The 21,524-nt window shown below is 43.9% G+C and overlaps 1 protein-coding gene across 10 annotated transcripts in view; it reads left to right on the top strand.

Moving 5' to 3' along the window:
• Window positions 1-21,524, top strand: part of phldb1b (pleckstrin homology-like domain, family B, member 1b) — a 125,058-nt gene that overhangs the window by 78,226 nt on the left and 25,308 nt on the right. For 8 of the 10 annotated variants that reach the window (XM_041995655.1, XM_041995646.1, XM_041995651.1 and 5 more), the window contains 7 exons: window positions 7,487-7,792; window positions 8,104-8,250; window positions 8,337-8,474; window positions 10,025-10,153; window positions 15,154-15,309; window positions 18,219-18,329; window positions 18,399-18,488. In XM_041995655.1, coding sequence (XP_041851589.1) covers window positions 7,487-7,792; window positions 8,104-8,250; window positions 8,337-8,474; window positions 10,025-10,153; window positions 15,154-15,309; window positions 18,219-18,329; window positions 18,399-18,488 — 1,077 coding nt within the window. The remainder of the gene's footprint in view (window positions 1-7,486; window positions 7,793-8,103; window positions 8,251-8,336; window positions 8,475-10,024; window positions 10,154-15,153; window positions 15,310-18,218; window positions 18,330-18,398; window positions 18,489-21,524) is intronic. The other 2 variants (XM_041995649.1, XM_041995656.1) reach the window with 1 other exon arrangement.

Raw genomic sequence — 21,524 nt, 5'->3', positions numbered from 1 at the left:
AAGCGGTTTAATCCAGATGGACTGTACTGAGGCCAGGTCTGTGCAGGGATCAAGCAGTGGTGTATCTGCTGGCTCTGGGAGGAGAAGCCGGTCTTCCTCAACAATATGGCAGCTCTGATGACGGTAACGAATGCTGCTGTTAGTGATACCAAAGCTCTGGGTTTAAATAGAGCCTTGTGATGCTTCTGTGGCGGGCTGCTGGTTTGGGTTATATATGGTCCGCTCTGAGGCCTGCATGTGATGCAGTCCTACAAGGGAGCGTTTATCCTCTGTCTGCTTTTCTACTGCAGCTTTTCTGGCTTCAAGCATCGTCACACAAAAGCATGTAGAACTTTTTCTCTTTGAATGAATAAACCTGCTGCTTGTGATGAACAGCTGTTATTAGTTACTGGTTACCGGCTGCGCTGTTATTAGTTACTGGTTACGGGCCGTGGCTGTTATTAGTTACTGGTTATAGGCTGCAGCTGTTATTAGTTACTGGTTACGGGCCGTGGCTGTTATTAGTTACTGGTTATAGGCTGCAGCTGTTATTAGTTACTGGTTATAGGCTGCAGCTGTTATTAGTTACTGGTTACGGGCTGCGGCTGTTATTAGTTACTGGTTACGGGCCGTGGCTGTTATTAGTTACTGGTTACGGGCTACAGCTGTTATTAGTTACTGGTTACCGGCTGCAGCTGTTATTAGTTACTGGTTATAGGCTGCAGCTGTTATTAGTTACTGGTTACGGGCTGCAGCTGTTATTAGTTACTGGTTATAGGCTGCAGCTGTTATTAGTTACTGGTTACCGGCTGCAGCTGTTATTAGTTACTGGTTATAGGCTGCAGCTGTTATTAGTTACTGGTTATAGGCTGCAGCTGTTATTAGTTACTGGTTATAGGCTGCCGCTGTTATTAGTTAATGGTTATAGGCTGCAGCTGTTATTAGTTACTGGTTACGGGCCGCGGCTGTTATTAGTTACTGGTTATAGGCTGCAGCTGTTATTAGTTACTGGTTATAGGCTGCAGCTGTTATTAGTTACTGGTTACCGGCTGCAGCTGTTATTAGTTACTGGTTATAGGCTGCAGCTGTTATTAGTTACTGGTTATAGGCTGCAGCTGTTATTAGTTACTGGTTATAGGCTGCCGCTGTTATTAGTTACTGGTTATAGGCTGCAGCTGTTATTAGTTAATGGTTATAGGCTGCAGCTGTTATTAGTTACTGGTTACGGGCCGTGGCTGTTATTAGTTACTGGTTACGGGCCGCGGCTGTTATTAGTTACTGGTTATAGGCTGCAGCTGTTATTAGTTACTGGTTACCAGCTACAGCTGTTATTAGTTACTGGTTACCGGCTGCGCTGTTATTAGTTACTGGTTACGGGCCGCGGCTGTTATTAGTTACTGGTTACGGGCCGCGGCTGTTATTAGTTACTGGTTATAGGCTGCAGCTGTTATTAGTTACTGGTTACCGGCTGCAGCTGTTATTAGTTACTGGTTATAGGCTGCAGCTGTTATTAGTTACTGGTTACCGGCTGCAGCTGTTATTAGTTACTGGTTATAGGCTGCAGCTGTTATTAGTTACTGGTTATAGGCTGCAGCTGTTATTAGTTACTGGTTATAGGCTGCAGCTGTTATTAGTTACTGGTTACGGGCTGCAGCTGTTATTAGTTGCTGGTTACGGGCTGCAGCTGTTATTAGTTACTGGTTACGGGCTGCAGCTGTTATTAGTTAATGGTTATAGGCTGCAGCTGTTATTAGTTACTGGTTATAGGCTGCAGCTGTTATTAGTTACTGGTTATAGGCTGCAGCTGTTATTAGTTACTGGTTACGGGCCGTGGCTGTTATTAGTTACTGGTTATAGGCTGCAGCTGTTATTAGTTACTGGTTACGGGCCGTGGCTGTTATTAGTTACTGGTTATAGGCTGCAGCTGTTATTAGTTACTGGTTATAGGCTGCAGCTGTTATTAGTTACTGGTTACGGGCTGCAGCTGTTATTAGTTACTGGTTATAGGCTGCCGCTGTTATTAGTTACTGGTTATAGGCTGCAGCTGTTATTAGTTAATGGTTATAGGCTGCAGCTGTTATTAGTTACTGGTTACGGGCCGTGGCTGTTATTAGTTACTGGTTATAGGCTGCAGCTGTTATTAGTTACTGGTTACGGGCCGCGGCTGTTATTAGTTACTGGTTATAGGCTGCAGCTGTTATTAGTTACTGGTTACCAGCTACAGCTGTTATTAGTTACTGGTTACCGGCTGCGCTGTTATTAGTTACTGGTTACGGGCTGCGGCTGTTATTAGTTACTGGTTATAGGCTGCAGCTGTTATTAGTTACTGGTTACCGGCTGCAGCTGTTATTAGTTACTGGTTATAGGCTGCAGCTGTTATTAGTTACTGGTTATAGGCTGCAGCTGTTATTAGTTACTGGTTACGGGCTGCAGCTGTTATTAGTTGCTGGTTACGGGCTGCAGCTGTTATTAGTTACTGGTTACGGGCTGCAGCTGTTATTAGTTACTGGTTACGGGCTGCAGCTGTTATTAGTTACTGGTTTCGGGCCGCGGCTGTTATTAGTTACTGGTTACGGGCTGCGGCTGTTATTAGTTACTGGTTTCGGGCCGTGGCTGTTATTAGTTACTGGTTACCGGCTGCAGCTGTTACCCGGGGACCGGTCTGCAGGTGAGATGATGGGTGGTGCTGAATCTTCTGGTATTTTCTCCAGTATCACCAGCTTTAGGAGCTACTTCAGTAGTTTTAACAAAATCACAAGCAGGAGTTCAGGAAGTCAAAGTTTTTTTAATTAAAAAGTGATTCTGAATTTGTCTCCTGGTCTGACTTTTTATTGTATTTATATTTTCAATTTTATAATTTTTTGTTTATTTTAATATTTTATATATGAGATATTATACATTTCTATATTTAATTCAATTCTACAGTCATGTGGCAGATGCTTTTCTCCGAAGCGACTTCCATATGAGAGGAAGAACACCAGCAGAAACCAACCAGGAGGGACGTCGTCATCACGTGGTAGCCTGTACAGGCCCACATTAAATAAATAAATTAAAAATGAATAACTGGATCTGTGTGGAACTCCTGAACCGGCTGTCTGCTAGCATCACATGCTAGTACGCTAACATGCTGAACAGTTTTAGTTCCAGAAAATCTGAATGAATGGCAGAAAGCGGAGCAGAAGCTGGTGATACCTGTAAACTTGTAGAACGGGGGCTGTGCTGAAGCTTCGTTAACGCCCACCTGGATCCTCAGCACATCATTGCTGTGGACTTCCAGCGTTGCAGTGATGCTAAATTTGGTCATTTTTGGGTTTACTTACAGCTGATGTGTCTGGCTCCACATCTTTCAGTCAGTCTTTGTTTTCTTCAACAATAATCAGCTGTAAGCCTCCTTATGATGGATCCTTGCTGGACCCCCATCACCGCAGCTTTCATGACTGAAGAGAGGAAAACATATCAGCTGTAGAAAAGAAAGCGAAGTATCTGCTAGTTCCTGCTCCGGGACCTGAACCCCCCCGCCTGCAGATAAATGTGGAGAATAAAGCTTTGTTGAACTTCTCCGGATGACTGTACAAATACTACGCGCCATCTGTGACGTAGGCGAGTGCAGCAGAGACAAATGTGGCCTAAGAAGATGGGGGGACTCCGAAAGAGGAAAAAAACCAGAAGACACTGACTCTCAGGGCAGGAGGAGGGAAGGAAGTGATGCTGGGAGGATGAAAATAAGGAAAGTGAGGAGAGAAACGAGTCCAAACGAACACTGTTTTTCAGTTTGTAAAGGTTTTTGTTTCAAAATATCCTGATCCAGCTGGATCTGCTTGGAATGTGGGAAATGATGTCTGGAAATGGGTGCGGGCTTTTGGGAAGCTGTGGCTGGTGGGATTTAAACGGTCGGCATGCCAGTCTGGTTCTGCAGCTCGAACAACCTGCTGCTTCGTTTTGTTTGTTTCAACAAAATTTAAGATAAAACTGGAGAACAGAAACATTAGAAAAGATTAACGCTACGTTGAGTTTGGTGCCTTCATGAAAAATAGATCATAAAAAACTTCATCTTCAAATCTGGATTCAACAGGCAGGAGGAGCCCGAGGGTTCGGTACAAACCAGCAGGACACAGGTCAGGTAGAGGAAGCAGAGGAGGGTGGAGGAGCAGGGGAGGAGGTGGAGGAGTAGGGGAGGCGGGTGGAGGAGGAGACAGTGAACCAGAATAAACTGACTGACACACTGAGCTATAGATGATCATGTTGGTGAATGATGATTGGTTGTTTTCATGGGTCCTGTTGTTTGATTGGTTTGTGTCATAATGAAAACACTGGCATCAGTTAGAGGAAGAGGATCAGAACTGGCATCATTTAACGGTGTTAATAACCAAACTTCAGTGGTCGTCGTTATCGGTATGCAACCTTTTCAGATTTGGAGTTTTTTTTCTTTAATTTCATACATGAACAAGTCCGTTAATTCTAACCATGTCATTCCACCATCAAATGAGTTTAACACTACATTTTAAGTAGTAGAAGAGACATTTTTTATTTGGTGACCCACCTGTGGGACTCATTACAATAAAACCTGTAGCATCACTGTGTTAAAAACAAAGAAAATAACACCTGTCTGACTGGATGTGTCCCAGTGTTTTGGAGAAGGCTGTGAAGGCCCAGTGGAAGGCTTCATGGAGATTGTCAAGCACCTCCCTCTTCTCTCTGACCTCCACGTTGTTCAGCAAGCCATCAGTCACCAAAACTACATTTTAGCTGTTCCATTGACTACATAGGAGCCCACGTCTTCCGTTACATTAAATGCAGATGCAGCTGTGGATGGCGGCTTCCTTCCAGGATAGTCAGAGCAGCCATCAGGATGGAGCAACCCTCCAGTTGTTGCTCTGTTTCTTCTTCTTCGTTATTCCGGCTGTTGCCATGTTTCTTCTTCTTTGTTATTCCGGTTGTTACCATGTTTCTTCTTCGTTATTCCGGTTGTTGCCATGTTTCTTCTTCGTTATTCCAGCTGTTGCCATGTTTCTTCTTCTTCGTTTTTCCGGTTGTTGCCATGTTTCTTCTTTTTCATTATTCTGGCTGTTGCCATGTTTCTTCTTCTTCGTTTTTCCGGTTGTTGCCATGTTTCTTCTTCTTCGTTTTTCCGGTTGTTGCCATGTTTCTTCTTCTTCGTTTTTCTGGTTGTTGCCATGTTTCTTCTTCTTCGTTTTTCCGGTTGTTGCAATGTTTGTTCTTCTTCATTATTCTGGCTGTTGCCATGTTTCTTCTTCTTCGTTATGCCGGTTGTTGCCATGTTTCTTCTTCGTTTTTCCAGTTGTTGCCATGTTTCTTCTTCGTTTTTCCAGTTGTTGCCATGTTTCTTCTTCTTCGTTTTTCCGGTTGTTGCCATGTTTCTTCTTCTTCGTTTTTCTGGTTGTTGCCATGTTTCTTCTTCTTCGTTTTTCCGGTTGTTGCAATGTTTGTTCTTCTTCATTATTCTGGCTGTTGCCATGTTTCTTCTTCTTCGTTATGCCGGTTGTTGCCATGTTTCTTCTTCGTTTTTCCAGTTGTTGCCATGTTTCTTCTTCGTTTTTCCAGTTGTTGCCATGTTTCTTCTTCTTCGTTTTTCCGGTTGTTGCCATGTTTCTTCTTCTTCGTTTTTCCGGTTGTTGCCATGTTTCTTCTTCTTCATTATTCTGGCTGTTGCCATGTTTCTTCTTCTTCGTTATGCCGGTTGTTGCCATGTTTCTTCTTCTTCGTTTTTCCAGTTGTTGCCATGTTTCTTCTTCGTTTTTCCAGTTGTTGCCATGTTTCTTCTTCTTCGTTTTTCCGGTTGTTGCCATGTTTCTTCTTCTTCGTTTTTCTGGTTGTTGCCATGTTTCTTCTTCTTCATTATTCAAGCTGTTGCCATGTTTCTTCTTCTTCGTTTTTCCAGTTGTTGCCATGTTTCTTCTTCGTTATTCAAGCTGTTGCCATGAGGGAATATAGTTTATGTAGAGATGTCTTCTTTCTTTTTGCATAGCTGTATTTTTGTTATGGTCATTGAAAAGTATTTTTATTTTTTTTAGGAGCATTTAATTTAACATAAAGGTACTATAATTTCAGTCATCTATTTTAATGCACATGTGCTGCTGATCTTTAATAAAAGTATATTTAGCACTGAAGGCTTTAGATTTAGCTAGTATGGCTTGGGGAAATGTTGTGTAGTTGCGTCTGTCCATGGTGACAACATCTATCAGGAAGTACCATGTTTCTACTCCTGCAGTGGAAGATGAAACAAATGAACGGTCATTAATATTGTACCAAGATAAAAGTAGAAGGCTTAAGGTAGACAGCTGTTTTATGTTTATTCTGTTAACTGTTAATTTTTCATCATTTATAAATATTTCATTCCACACGTGAGAGAGCCACTGTAACGTTATGGTCAATACACGGTGGTCCTAAGTACTTCATGCAGCACTAGTTTAGCATTGCTAAGTTCTTCATGCAGCACTAGTTTAGCATTGCTAAGTTCTTCATGCAGCACTAGTTTAGCATTGCTAAGTTCTTCATGCAGCACTAGTTTAGCATTGCTAAGTACTTCATGCAGCACTAGTTTAGCATTGCTAAGTACTTCATGCAGCACTAGTTTAGCATTGCTAAGTACTTCATGCAGCACTAGTTTAGCATTGCTAAGTACTTCATGCAGCACTAGTTTAGCATTGCTAAGTTCTTCATGCAGCACTAGTTTAGCATTGCTAAGTTCTTCATGCATCACTACGCCTCATTTAGGTGCTGTCTGCAGCTCCTGGTCCTGCAGATGCAGACCTCTGCTGAGCTTCTGCTCAGGAGACGGTGTGTCTGCTGCAGACATGAACAGAGGTCGCTTGTTGGCCAGCCAGGGACCGTCTCTGTAGGTGGTCTAACCCTCATAGAGACAGCTGGACAACCAGCCTGGAGAGGACCGTACGAGACGTGTTGATCTGGACACCATTTCTTTCAGCCGTCGACCTTCAGGATGTTTAAACGATCAAATGTGTAGAAAATCATATGTTACTTGATGGGAGGAACAAATTCAGGAAGCAGCGATGAATTTTCCCATCAGATGTTCAGTCTGCTGGTTTTTTGGTTTTCATGCTGAAGGATTTTCAGTGATTCGGGTTTAGTTCATCTCCCCAAAGCTGATCAACTACCGCTGGGAACGAGACAAAGATGTCCTCACATTACTGTGGTAAACTAAGTACACGGCACATCTAAATCCGATTCTTTTCACATTTTCTCTCTCAGAGCTTTAACGTTTAAACATTTCTTCATCCATTCAGAGCTCGCTGGCTGCGTTCAGCCAGTAATATTTCTTTATTCAAACCTGGAATGATTTCCAGGTAAACGGCTTCACCGTCCTCAGTGTTGTCTGCTTCCTGTCATCTGTGGAGGTTCGGCCGGCCCCGGGTCCCGGTTCGGCCGGCCCCGGGTCCGGCCGGGTCCCGGTTCGGCCGGCCCCGTCCCGGTTCGGCCACATTGTGCTTAACCTTCCTCCTTTAATGTGGTTAAATGTTGTCCACAGGAGAGGCAGCGGCTGGAGACCATCCTGAACCTCTGTGCTGAATACAACAAAGGGGAGACCACTGGGCTGGACCCTCTGGGCTCTGGGAGGACTGGTTTCCCTGGGAGTTTTGTGGAAGGATCTGGAAGGAGATCGTCTGTGGAGAACGTGCTAGCGGGGACGTCTTCGGCCACACTGCACCTGGCTCAGCGACAGAGAGAGAGCGACGAGGAGAACCTGAAGGAGGAGTGTAGCAGCACAGAGAGCACCCATCAGGAGGTGAGGACGGCTCCCGGCCCGGCTCCGGCTCTGCGTAGCGGAGAGCAGGTCAGAACTCCTGCTTCCCTGCAGCCGTGCTCTCTCTGCATGCTGCTGCATGGCTCTGCTAGTGAGGGATTTCACAGGAAGGATGCAGCAACATCCTGAGCAAAGGAAAAGTTAAAGAACGGCTGCATGTCATATCCCCCTGCTGCTGCCGCTTCTCATGGATGCATGTGATGTGAACACCTTGCATGTGCTATTTAACATAACTGTTTACTGTGCTGTTTATGGGAGGAAAAAGAGTGGAATTCTGTATTTGCAGAAAGTATTTCTTCACACTGCTTGTTTTAAGTAACCTGATCCCCCCCACGCTGCAGCATGAGGACCCCTCCAGTTCGGTCTGTGCCGGGCGCTCAGAGCTGGCTTACCTAGAGGATGAGAGGGTTCGTGTTCTGGCTCGGGTCGACGAGCTTAAAACCCGGCTTACGGAGCTGGAGCAGCAGCTTCAGGAATCCAGACAAGAGGTAGGGCAGAGCGTCTGGATCTGAAAATGAGACGTTAACACAGTATTTCTGATGTTCAGAGTTGGGTTTTCTACTTTTCTGTTCAGGCTGAGATGGAGCGTGCCTTGCTGCAGGGCGAGAGGCAGGCAGAGCTCGACCAGATAGAAGCAGAGACAGATATCATCACTCAGCTGCAGCTCAGGCTGGACGAGCTGGAGAGCGCCATCCAGCGGGAGAAAGACAAGGTACACGAGCGCTTCATTTAACCCTTAAACCTCCATCAGGTCCCCCCGAGATCCATCTCCTCCTCCACCAGGAGGCTAGTGTGTAGCTCTGTGGGGTAAATGTGATGGATATTTAACCCTTTAGCTGATCTACGGAAGTTTTCCAGCATTTCTATCCCGTCCAGGAAGTTTACAATCCAGCCACTAAATGTAGTTTTATTCAGAGACTCTATCTGGTAAATCCACAATGATCCATGATAACAGCATTATTTATCACATTTCATCATAAAAACATCACCATCACTACTATGTTTTTGGTTTAGTGAGGATAGCAGGTAAATAGTAGCAGGAATAACTGGAAATGAGGAAAAAGTGGAAACATGGAAATAGTTTCTGTTGTGTGTTTGTTTCAATAACAATATTTTTTCTCCTGAAAGCCAAGACTTGAGAGAACGATGAGATGAGAAAAGGTTTGGTCACTGTTGATCTGTGTGTTATTTCTACAAAGTTCTGTTAGTAATAAATTCTGCTTTCTTCTTCTGGTCGACCTTTATGCTGCTAAATCTATTCATACATTCATTTTACATCGTTTTACCTCCCAGTCTGACAGCTGCTACAGACTGGTTCATACTGGGATTAAAAGCTGCTACACACTGGTTTATACTGGGATTAAAAGCTGCTACACACTGGTTTATACTGGGATTAAAAGCTGTTACAGACTGGTTTATACTGGGATTAAAAGCTGCTACAGACTGGTTTATACTGGGATTAAAAGCTGTTACAGACTGGTTTATACTGGGATTAAAAGCTGTTACAGACTGGTTTATACTGGGATTAAAAGCTGCTACAGACTGGTTTATACTGGGATTGAAAGCTGTTCCACACTGGTTTATACTGTGATTGAAAGCTGCTACACACTGGTTTATACTGGGATTGAAAGCTGCTACACACTGGTTTATACTGGGATTAAAAGCTGCTACAGACTGGTTTATACTGGGATTAAAAGCTGCTACAGGCTGGTTTATACTGGGTTTTAAAGCTGCTACAGACTGGTTTATACTGGGTTTTAAAGCTGCTACAGGCTGGTTTATACTGGGTTGCTTCTCAGCTTTTAAAGTAACTGTAGCTTCATTAACTCTTTCCTCCCTGTCTGCGTGGAAGCCTGATCTGTTTACTCAGGGCTCTGCAACCTGCTGCTCTTCAGCCCTTCCTCACTGGTTCCAGAGGAAAATAACTTAGTTCTGCATACACGGATAAATTTACATTTATGACCAATAACACGGTCTTACCCATATTCTTGATTTTTGCCAAGAAATTAGCAAACAACAAAATAAAAAGTCACACTGAAAGCCTTTTAGATCAAATCCACGTTTTCTGACAAATACCATGGTGAAGATGGTAAAAACGAGATCTGGCTGACATGCAGCAGCATAGCCGGATCTGAGGGAGTGAAGGGATCTGTGGACACTTTCTTGTAGTTAAACCACTCTGCAGCTTATTCCTTGCACGGTGTGGATTTTTGTCTTTCTTTTGTCTCCAACTGTCCATCTGTCCTATGTGGGTCTTACTAGGAAAGAGCTAAAGTTGAGGCCGAGCGCCGGGCCCTGCAGAGACTCCAGGAGGGCTACGCTGAGCTGAAGAACCAGCTTCATAACTGTCCCGAGTCCCTGCGGGAACAGCTGCAGGAACAGCTCAAAAGGGTGAGTAGGAGCACCAGGATGCTGGTATGCCACACTAAACATCACACCAAACTAAACTCTGGTGATTTAGGAAAACAAAAAAGAAATAAAACTACAAATAAAAAAAAGGACACATTCACACCACCCTTTCTGATTCTAACCCTGCTCCGTTTGCTGGGAAAGTCGCTCCGTTTCGTAGGAAAGTTGCTCCGTTTGCTGGGAAAGTCGCTCCTTTTCCTGGAAAGTCACTCAGTTTCCTGGAAAGTCACTCCGTTTTCTTGGGAAAGTCGCTCCGTTTCCTGGGAAAGTCGCTCCGTTTTCTTGGGAAAGTTGCTCCGTTTCCTAGGAAAGTTGCTCCGTTTTCTTGGGAAATTCGCTCCGTTTTCTGGGAAAGTCGCTCCGTTTCCTGGGAGAGTTGATCGGTTTTCTTGGGAAATTTGCTCCGTTTTCTGGGAAAGTCGCTCCGTTTCCTGGAAAGTCGCTCCGTTTCCTGGGAAAGTTGTTCAGTTTTCTTGGGAAAGTCGTTCCGTTTCCTGGGAAAGTCGCTCCGTTTCCTGGAAAGTCGCTCCGTTTTCTTGGGAAAGTCTCTCCGTTTCCTAGGAAAGTTGCTCCGTTTTCTTGGGAAATTCGCTACGTTTTCTGGGAAAGTCGCTTCATTTCCTGGAAAGCCGCTCCGTTTCCTGGGAAAGTTGTTCAGTTTTCTTGGGAAAGTCACTCCGTTTCCTTGGAAAGTTGCTCAGTTTTCTTGGGAAAGTCACTCCGTTTCCTGGGAAAGTTGCTCCGTTTTCTTGGGAAATTCGCTCCGTTTTCTGGGAAAGTCGCTCCGTTTCCTGGGAGAGTTGATCGGTTTTCTTGGGAAATTTGCTCCGTTTTCTGGGAAAGTCGCTCCGTTTCCTGGGAAAGTCGCTCCGTTTTCTTGGGAAAGTTGCTCCGTTTCCTAGGAAAGTTGCTCCGTTTTCTTGGGAAATTCGCTCCGTTTTCTGGGAAAGTCGCTCCGTTTCCTGGGAGAGTTGATCGGTTTTCTTGGGAAATTTGCTCCGTTTTCTGGGAAAGTCGCTCCGTTTCCTGGAAAGTCGCTCCGTTTCCTGGGAAAGTTGTTCAGTTTTCTTGGGAAAGTCGTTCCGTTTCCTGGGAAAGTCGCTCCGTTTCCTGGAAAGTCGCTCCGTTTTCTTGGGAAAGTCTCTCCGTTTCCTAGGAAAGTTGCTCCGTTTTCTTGGGAAATTCGCTACGTTTTCTGGGAAAGTCGCTTCATTTCCTGGAAAGCCGCTCCGTTTCCTGGGAAAGTTGTTCAGTTTTCTTGGGAAAGTCACTCCGTTTCCTTGGAAAGTTGCTCAGTTTTCTTGGGAAAGTCACTCCGTTTCCTGGGAAAGTTGCTCCGTTTTCTTGGGAAATTCGCTCCGTTTTCTGGGAAAGTCGCTCCGTTTCCTGGGAGAGTTGATCGGTTTTCTTGGGAAATTTGCTCCGTTTTCTGGGAAAGTCGCTCCGTTTCCTGGAAAGTCACTCCGTTTCCTGGGAAAGTTGTTCAGTTTTCTTGGGAAAGTCGTTCCGTTTCCTGGGAAAGTTGCTCCGTTTCCTGGAAAGTCGCTCCGTTTTCTTGGGAAAGTCTCTCCGTTTCCTAGGAAAGTTGCTCCGTTTTCTTGGGAAATTCGCTACGTTTTCTGGGAAAGTCGCTTCATTTCCTGGAAAGCCGCTCCGTTTCCTGGGAAAGTTGTTCAGTTTTCTTGGGAAAGTCACTCCGTTTCCTTGGAAAGTTGCTCAGTTTTCTTGGGAAAGTCACTCCGTTTCCTGGGAAAGTTGCTCCGTTTCCTAGGGAAATTCGCTCCGTTTCCTGGAAAGTCGCTCCGTTTCCTGGGAAAGTTGCTCCGTTTTCTGGGAATGTCGCTCCGTTTCCTGGGAAAGTCGCTCTGTTTCCTGGAAAGTCGCTCCGTTTTCTGGGAAAGTCGCTCCGTTTCGTAGGAAAGTTGCTCCGTTTTCTGGGAAAGTCGCTCCGTTTCCTGGGAATCTCTGATTTGGATCAATGAAGTGGACTCAGTCTGTCTTTAAATGCAGGTCTCGGCCCGCATCAAGTGGACCAAATATCAGATGTGGACTACCAAACCAAGTGCATTGTGGGTTCAGCGTGCTGCATCGTTGGTAAACGGATGTGGGAGGATAGGCTGCTCTGGACAGAAGAAAAAACTCTGTAAACGCTCTGATCAACCCAGGACTGCTAGGATCTGGTGCTGATCCATGTTTGGCTGGTTTGTTCTAGAAACCAAAGTCGTCCTGCATTAACCAGGAAATGAACCAGTTTTCTTCTGTTGGTTTTCTCGTCTTGTCCTCCAGTAATTCTTGGAACATGTTATTTAAAAAGACCACTTCGTTTGAGTTATGATCCACCAGCATGAAATGAAAATACTTTTTTCAGCTTTCTTTTACACATAAATCTGACTGAAGTCATGTAAAATCTACTTGAAATGGTGAACTCAGAGCTACTGTATAAAAAGAGAAAGCTACCAGAAGTAAGAAGGTTTTTTGTTTCCCTTCTTTCTTCCACTATAAAACCCAACCAGGGGCAAGAAATGCAAACTAGCTTAATGCTACATGCAAAACATCATTGTACTTTGTCCTTTTATGTTTCTGTGTATTGTCCATGATAAATAAATAGATAAGCTAATGGAAGCAAAAGATTTCCTCAGACTTTTATTTAGTTAAGATATTAATTTTATTTTCTTGGTTTAATTATCAGAGGAAGTACTAAGAGAATAAAAACCTGGTTGAACAGCTGCTGTCAAGTGATGGAGATAACTACTTATTAGACAGAAAATAATTTAAACCATCTAAATAGACTCATAAAGGGACAGAATCACCTCTAGCCTCATCAGAGACCCACAGAAACGCTGCATGATATTCCCACTTCCCAGGTGCTCACCTGAACTGGGAAAGTTCAGGTCATGTGATACACCACCACTTATCTGCACGTGTGAATCATGTTTCACATGGTGTGCACACGTGGATACAAGTGTTGGTTCCCTTCAGTTAATGAAAGAAAAACTCACAATGGTCACAGAAATAACTTGAATCTGACAAAAGTAATAATAAATAAAAAATCTATGAAATTTAACCAATGAAAGTCAGACGTTGCTTTTCAACCATGTTTCTACAGAATTATTAAAAAAATAAACTCATGAAACAGGCCTGGACAAACATGATGGTTCCCCTAGAAAAGACTGAAAATAATGTGACCAAAGGGACGTGTTAATCCAAGGTGTGTCCACTAATTAGCATCACAGGTGTTTACAAGCTTGTAACCAGTCAGTGGGCCTATATATAGGCTACAGGTGGTCACTGTGCTGTTTGGTGACATGATGTGTACCACACTCAACATGGACCAGAGGAAGCAAAAGAAAGACTTGTCTCAGGAGATTAGAAAGAAAATTATAGACCAGCATGTTAAAGGTAAAGGCTATAAGACCATCTCCAAGCAGCTTGATGTTCCTGCGTCTACAGCTGCTCATATTATTCAGAAATGTAAGATCCATGGGACTGTAGCCAACCTCCCTGGACGTGGCCGCAGGAGGAAAACTGATGACAAACCAAAGAGACGGATAATACGAACGGTAACAAAAGAGCCCAGAAAAACTTCTAAAGAGATTAAAGGTGAACTTCAAGCTGAAGGAACATCAGTGTCCGATCGCACCATCCATCGTTGTTTGAGCCAAAGTGGACTTAATGGGAGACGACCAAGGAGGAACCATTGTTAAAAACAAACCATAAAAAAACCAAACTACATGCTGACAAACCACAAAGCTTCTGGGAGAATGTCCTATGGACAGATGAGACAAAAATGGAACTTTTTACCATCAGCTCTGTGTTTCCAGATGGAAAAATGAAGCATATGAAGAAAAGAACACCGTCCCTACTGTGGAACATGGAGGAGGTTCTGTTATGTTCTGGGCTGCTTTGCTGCATCTGGTACAGAGTGTCTGGAATCTGTGCAGGTACAATGAAATCTCAAGACTATCAAGGATTCTAGAGAGAAATGTGCTGCCAGTGTCAGAAAGCTTGGTCTCAGTCGCAGGTCATGGGTCTTACAACAAAGACCCAAAACACAGCTAAAAACACCAAGAATGGCTAAGAGGAAAACATGGACTATTCTAAAGTGGCTTCTATGAGCCCTGACCTAAATCCTATTGAGCATCTTTGGAAGGAGCTGAAACATGGCGTCTGGAAAAGGCTCCTTCAAAGCTGAGACAACTGGAGCAGTTTGCTTATGAGAAGTGGATCAAAATACCTGCTGAGAGGTGCAGAAGTCTCATCGACAGTTACAGGAATCGTTGGATTGCAGTGGTTTCCTCAAAAGGTTGTTCAGCAAAATATTAAGTTAAGGGAACCATCATTTTTGTCCAGGCCTGTTTCATGAGTTTATTTTTTAAATAATTCTGTAGAAACATGGTTGAAAAGCAACGTCTGACTTTCATTGGTTAAATTTCATAGAATTTTTATTTATTATTTTTGTCAGATTCAAGTTATTTCTGTGAACATTGTGAGTTTTTCTTTCATTAACCAACAGTTTTGTCCATGTGTGTGTATACCTGCTCCTCCCTGGATCTGGTCCTAGGACTGCTGTCATGTACACCAGCTGCAGGGTCTGTGCTGGGTGTGTCTCTGCGTACGAACCTTTTCTCAGGGATTTGTTCGTCTTACAACAGAAATGCCAAGTGGATAAAGGTCTGAACACAGAGAAGGAGCTGCTTTCAGAGTTCTCTCCAGACCACTGGCTCATTTAGATTCTCAGACTTCTTGTCAGTGAACTGACATTTTAAGCTGTCTGGAGTCTCTCCAGCTTTAAGGACTGCTACCTGAAAGAAATCTGAAAACACAGTCTGAGACATGGATGATTGATCTGGTGGCAGTCAAGTAAAGAGCATCCTTTTCTTCAGGTTTACAGCCCTGAAGCACGTCCCGGACTGTTCTTTACTTCTTGTTAGCAGCTGCTGTTATCTCTCTTGTTCCTGACTCATCTGGTATTACTGTGTCAGGATGGAGAGGTTCTGGAAGCAGGAACCAAGAAGTTTGAGGACCTGGAGTTTCAGCAGCTGGAGAGAGAAAGCAGTCTGGAGGAGGAACGTGAAAACATGAGCCAGCAGCTGCTCCAGGAGAGGGCAGAGTACCACAGCAACGTGGCCAAGAGGAAGGTGAGGAGCATCCCACAGCACACCGTTTACTCACATGGAAGCAGTTAGCCCAGCTTATTCAGTATTTGTGGTTTAATTCATCTGCACCCTCGCAGTCATACGCACCATGACACCCTACACGAAGTTAGGATCACAGGGTCAAACTCACTTCAGTCCACATCCACACAGCCTGACCCCATGTCGACCGGATCAGAAGAATAAAAGCACAACAACCCCGAAATAGAAAAATCCTTTTTCTATGTGTTCTACTGTAAAGATGTACTAGTGCATACAGGTTAATCTAAAGTTACTTTTATAAGAAATATTAGATGCTTTTATTACATTACAGTTTTATTACAGTATACAGTTACTTAGAATATTAGTTTTATTAGATTACAGTTACTTTTATTAGAATATTGGTTAGTTTTTTTACAATATTAGTTTTATTATAAAATCATTTACTGTTAGAATATTTTTATTACAATACTAGTTACTTAGAATATCGTTTATGTTTATTACAATATTACAGCAACTTTTATTATAAGTTAATTTTATTATAATTTTACAGTTTCTTTTATTACAATATTCATTAATTTCATTAGAATATTGATTATTTTATTAGAATGCTATTTTTATCAGTTTTATTACAACAGTAGTTCATTTTAATATAAAATTACTTTTTTTTAGAATATTAGTTTTATTACAATATTACAGTTCATTTAATTATATGTATATATTACAATATAAGTTTTATTTGATTAGTTTTTTTATTACAATATTAGTTTTTATTTTTATAAAATCAGTTACTGTTATTAGAATATTAGTTACTTTTATTACTATATTAGTAGCTTTTGGCTCCCACATTATCAGCCAATGCTAAGACCAGTGTTGGGAGACCCGCCTAAACACGCAGCCAACCCGCCTAAAGATGCAGCCGACTCGCCTAAACATGCAGCCAACCCACCTAAACACGCAGCCGACCCTCCTATACACGCAGCCGACCCGCCTAAACACGCAGCCGACCCGCCTAAACACGCAGCCGACCCGCCTAAACACGCAGCCGACCCGCCTAAACATGTAGCCAACTCGCCTAAACATGCAGCCAACTCGCCTAAACATGCAGCCGACCTGCCTAAACATGCAGCCGACCTGCCTAAACATGCAGCCGACTCGCCTAAACATGCAGCCGACCCGCTTAAACAAGCTAAGTTTTTTTCAACATTTCCTGGAGCGCACCAGGCGGTAAGACAGAAATTAACAAGCTAGTTGCAGGGTTGATTGTAGGAGACATGCTCCCTCTGTGGACTATTGAATCACCCAGGTTTAGAAAAATACTAGATAAAATGATGATGAGAGAAGTGTGTCCATTTCTTCCACAGACAGGGTGGTTGTTCTTGTGGTTTAAAGCCATTTTGTTTACAATATACAGTAAACACTCTGCAGACAGGCAGCGATGATTCGGCTATGATGTCTGTCCATATCTACACGGTGAATTAAGAAATGGTTACTTTTCAAATGCAGTAACGAGTAACTTCATTACAATTTACAGAAGTAATGAGTAACTAGTAACTAATTACTTTTTTAGAGTAACTACCCCAACACTGGTTAAGACCGCTGGCTCCGACATTAGCAGCTAAGGCTGGGGGCCCCTACATTATCAGCTTATGCTAAGACTGCGGGCTACATTAGCAGCTAACGCTAAGACTGCAGGCTACATTAGCAGCTAACGCTAAGACTGCTGGCTACATTAGCAGCTAACGCTAAGTCTGCGGGCTACATTAACAGCTAACGCTAAGACTGCTGGCTACATTATCAGCTAACGCTAAAACTGCGGGCTACATTAGCAGCTAACGCTAAAACTGCAGGCTACATTAGCAGCTAACGCTTAGACTGCGGGCTACATTAGCAGCTAACGCTTAGACTGCGGGCTCCTACATTATCAGCTTACAGTCAGAATGCAGGCTTTTATATTTGCAGCTAACGCTAAGACTGCGGGCGACATTAGCAGCTAACGCTAAGACTGCGGGCTACATTAGCAGCTAACGCTTAGACTGCAGGCTCCTACATTATCAGCTTACAGTCAGAATGCAGGCTTTTATATTTGCAGCTAACGCTAAGACTGTGGGCTACATTAGCAGCTAACGCTAAGACTGCGGGCTACATTAGCAGCTAACGCTTAGACTGCGGGCTATGCCATGTTCAACAAACACTGAATGCTTTGAAAATAACAGGAAGTGATGTCACCACGAATGTACATACTTAGAACTAAATCCAATAATTGACTGGTAGATCCAGACAACGATCTTTAGAGTATCGTATTTCAGAAGGGCATGTATACACATCAGATTATTATAGTAATGTGATTACTCCCAGATACCTTAGATGGTCATGTAAACAGGCTCAGTGCTTTGTAAAAAAAATAGCTACCTGAGAATCTTTAAAAAAATATTAAAAAAAAGTTGGTGTTACATAAATATCTGTAAATAAATTAAATATTGAATGAAATCAGGAAATTGGTGGAGGTATCAGCCCTAGCTTATAGGGTTTTCTAAATGGAAGGGTCATTAAATGTGAATACTTGATACTTGCTGTTATTTTACTGGTCCGACCCACCGGAGACCAGACTGGTCTGTATGTGGCCCCTGGACTAAAATGTCCACTGACAACCTGGTTTAGGAGGTACTGGGCTGAAAGATGATTCTGCTTGGTAACACTGAAAGAGACTGAAAAGCACTGAAGTCGACTGATTCAGTGATTGTGTAGATGGAGAAGGAGAACATTTTTAGCTGCAGGGTTGATCCTCAGATATTTCAGTCGTTTATACCAGTGTTTTTTTCAAAAGTGTGCATAAGTTTAGTTTTGAAGTATGTAAGTGTAGGTCAGAGTTAAGGTATTAATGTTGGTTTGATCTGGGTTCTCTGGGTTCGTAGGAGAAGGTTTCTGCTCTGGAGAACCAAGCCAGCCAGCTAGGCCAGCAGGCGTCTCAGGAGTGTGAGCGGCTGGCTAAAGACAGGACGCTCACGCTGCAAATGCTCCAAAAGGTACACAAGACTCGGCTCTGTTAGGAGGAAGAAAAGCTCCAGTCTGAAGGGTGAAAATGTGTTTTCCAGGAGAAGGAGCGACTGTCAGCCCTGGAGAAGCGATACCACACCCTGACTGGAGGGAAGAGCTTCCCCAGATCCTCCACCGCGCTGAGGGAGGTAAGCTGGCTGAGTTCAAACCTCCTGATGTTTTAGTGTTAGAGAGCCTTCTAACGCTGCTAACCGAAGAGCTCCGTACACTGTGATGAAGCCCAATCCGAGGGAAGCTGACTGAGATGAAGCCTGTTTGACCTGTTGGTTTGTTTCCCTGACCTGTCGACACAGCAAGCGCTCCATATCAGCCAGGCTGACCTGTTGCTGGTTCCTCCCAGCCCCCTCTGTGGAGCCTCGCCTCCCTCAGCTGTACACCAGCAGCCCCACAGAGGAGCAGATGATCCCTTCATGGCGACCTCAGCCCCTCCCTCATGTCACTGTGACGCAGAAGTCGAGCAGATTAAACTAGAGCTGGGGGATATGCCGGATATACCCGATGTATCCCGAGACGTTTTATGTAGGATATGTTTATATCGCGGACGTGTATAGGTAGGCAGTATAAACTACCACAGCAGTGGTACGTTTACGTAGGATTTTCTTCGTAGCCTCTGTCTGCTGGTTGGACTGAAGCTGACCCCCCCATTCAGAAAACCAGATAGCTAGCTAGCTTCATGCTTCTCCTCCACCTAGCTAGCTAGCTAGCTAGTTTCAGAGCGTTCAGAGATTGTACTGTTGCACCCAGTGTGACTCTTGTCCTATACTGAGATTGACAGCCAGCTAAACTCTCCCATGTAATGCATCCTCCAAGGAACAGACAGGTGTTGTAGTTGGACAAGATTTACTACACGGAAGTGTGAAACTGAAATAGACAAATAAAAGGAAGAACAGAATTTAGCACACCTAGGGCATCAATGTCATATTCAGAAGCTACATATATTAGCATGTTATTTTCGCCCAAATTACATGAATACAGTAGGACAGAACTTCTCAAGATATACATAACAAGGCACACAAGAAAATACAGTATGTGGCAGTGACTATATAAATAATGCAAATCAAGTTACAAATCAACATAATAATCGGCTAAATATAGTCTAACAATGTGACAAACACTTGAACTTACTTATATTGCCACTCAAAGGGCTAGGAACAAACGGATGGCCGGAGATAAAGAATGAGCCTTCAGCCTGGCAAGCACACCACTATTCTCATTACCCATAGAAACAGGAAGTTCCTGGTGCATCACTTCCTTTTATTTACTATAGGCTGAAGCTGCAGTACTAAACCTGCATGGAAAGGGCCATGCAAAAAGAACTGTGCCCCCTAGAGGCCCAAACGCGTGCAAACAAATCAACCGTTCCAATACACTCCCCGCCTGGCATTAAGTAATAATGCCACAACAACAGTCACATAAACTAATCTGTTGGAGACAAGAGAAGAATACACTCTGAGATGGGTCTGAAGAAAGTTTTTGTTGTCTTGTGATGAAAGATCTTGACTTCCACTTTTCTGACCTGTCCATCCTTACTCGGGAGAGCCTTCACAATGACTCCCATTGGCCAGTCATTCCTTTTCAGTAGTTTGTCCCTTAAAAGAACAATGTCTCCTTCTTTGATATTTGGCCTGTTGACTTGCCACTTTTGACGACTCTGAAGCAGGTTGAGGTACTCCTTCTGCCAGCGAGCCCAGAAGATGTCAGCAAGAACCTGAACCTTCTTCCACTGATAAGTAAACATGTCGGCCTTAGTGAAGCCTCCAGGGAGAGGTGAGACTGCACCAACCTTCTGGGTGAGGAGAGTTGAGGGGGTGAGAATCAGCGGAGCTTCAGGGTCGGAAGAGACGGGCACTAACGGTCTTGCATTGATGATAGCTGTCACTTCAGCCATTAATGTTGTCAGAACCTCGTGAGTCAGTTTAGTGACCTTTGCTTGTAGTAGCATGGAATCTAGGATGCGTCGTGCAATACCTATCATCCGCTCCCATGTGCCACCCATGTGAGACGAGTAGGGGGGATTGAACACCCAGGAACATCTCTGGCTGAGTAAGTAGTTGTCTACACTCATCTCCCCAGGTTTCAAAGGACCCAACTTCAGTTCCTTGGATGCACCAACGAAATTGGTCCCACAGTCTGACCTCAGTTGTTTGGCAGGCCCTCTAATAGCAAAGAACCTTCTAAGTGCGTTGATGAAGCTAGAGGAGCTCATAGCTTCAATTACTTCAATATGAACCGCTCTGGTTGCCATGCATGTAAAAAGAACCGCCCATCTCTTACTGTTGGCTTGTCCTCCTCTAGTACGGCGTGCAACGACCTCCCATGGTCCAAATATATCAAGGCCAACATAAGAAAATGGAGGGTCAGTCTGCAACCGTTCAGCAGGTAAATCAGCCATGATTTGGTGTTCAGTTCTCCCTCGTAGCTTTCTGCAAATCACACATCTGTGGATAATGCCGCTGATGCATCTCTTGGCCCCTATTATCCATAAGCCGCTTGCTCTTACAGCTCCCTCAGTGAAGTGTCTCCCTTGATGCTTTACAGCTTCGTGATGATGACGTATAAGCAACGTGGCAATGTGATGTTTGCCTGGAATCAGAAGAGGATTGGCTTCGTGACTTGACAGCTTTGATTCTGCAAGACGACCTCCTACCCGTAGCAGGCCATTGTCATCCAAGACTGGATTAAGCTTGTACAGAAAACTGCTAGATGGCAGGCTTTTCTTTGCTGTGATGTGTTTGATTTCTTCTGCATATACTTCACGTTGGATACATTTGATCACGACATGTTCTGCTTTCATCAAGGCATCATCTGTGAGGCTTGTCTGACAAAAGTGCCATCCAGTACAACTGTCACCTGCTTTGGGTTTGATGAAGCTGTGACAGATGTGACATAGGCGGGCTACAGCTTTGATTAGAGATGTCCACTTTGAGAAGCGCTCAAAGCGCGCTGAACCCAAATAACTTGCGGACACTGTTGTAGCCAGCACCATCACATTGGAGCGTATCTCCACATCAGACTCTGTGTTAACAAGATCAAACGGACCTCTCTCAGAAATTGCGCTTTCAGGCTGTAGAAGAAATGCTGGGCCACACAGCCATGTGGTATTGGCAAGTTTACATGCTGCCACGGACCGAGAGCCGTGATCAGCTGGGTTGTGCTCGGTAGGG

Source organism: Melanotaenia boesemani, chromosome 9 (assembly GCF_017639745.1).
Source record: "Melanotaenia boesemani isolate fMelBoe1 chromosome 9, fMelBoe1.pri, whole genome shotgun sequence".
In the NCBI taxonomy this organism is placed as follows: Eukaryota; Metazoa; Chordata; class Actinopteri; order Atheriniformes; family Melanotaeniidae; genus Melanotaenia; species Melanotaenia boesemani.
The sequence above is the reverse complement of the archived record's forward strand: the minus strand, read 5'-3'. Positions and strand labels throughout refer to the sequence as shown.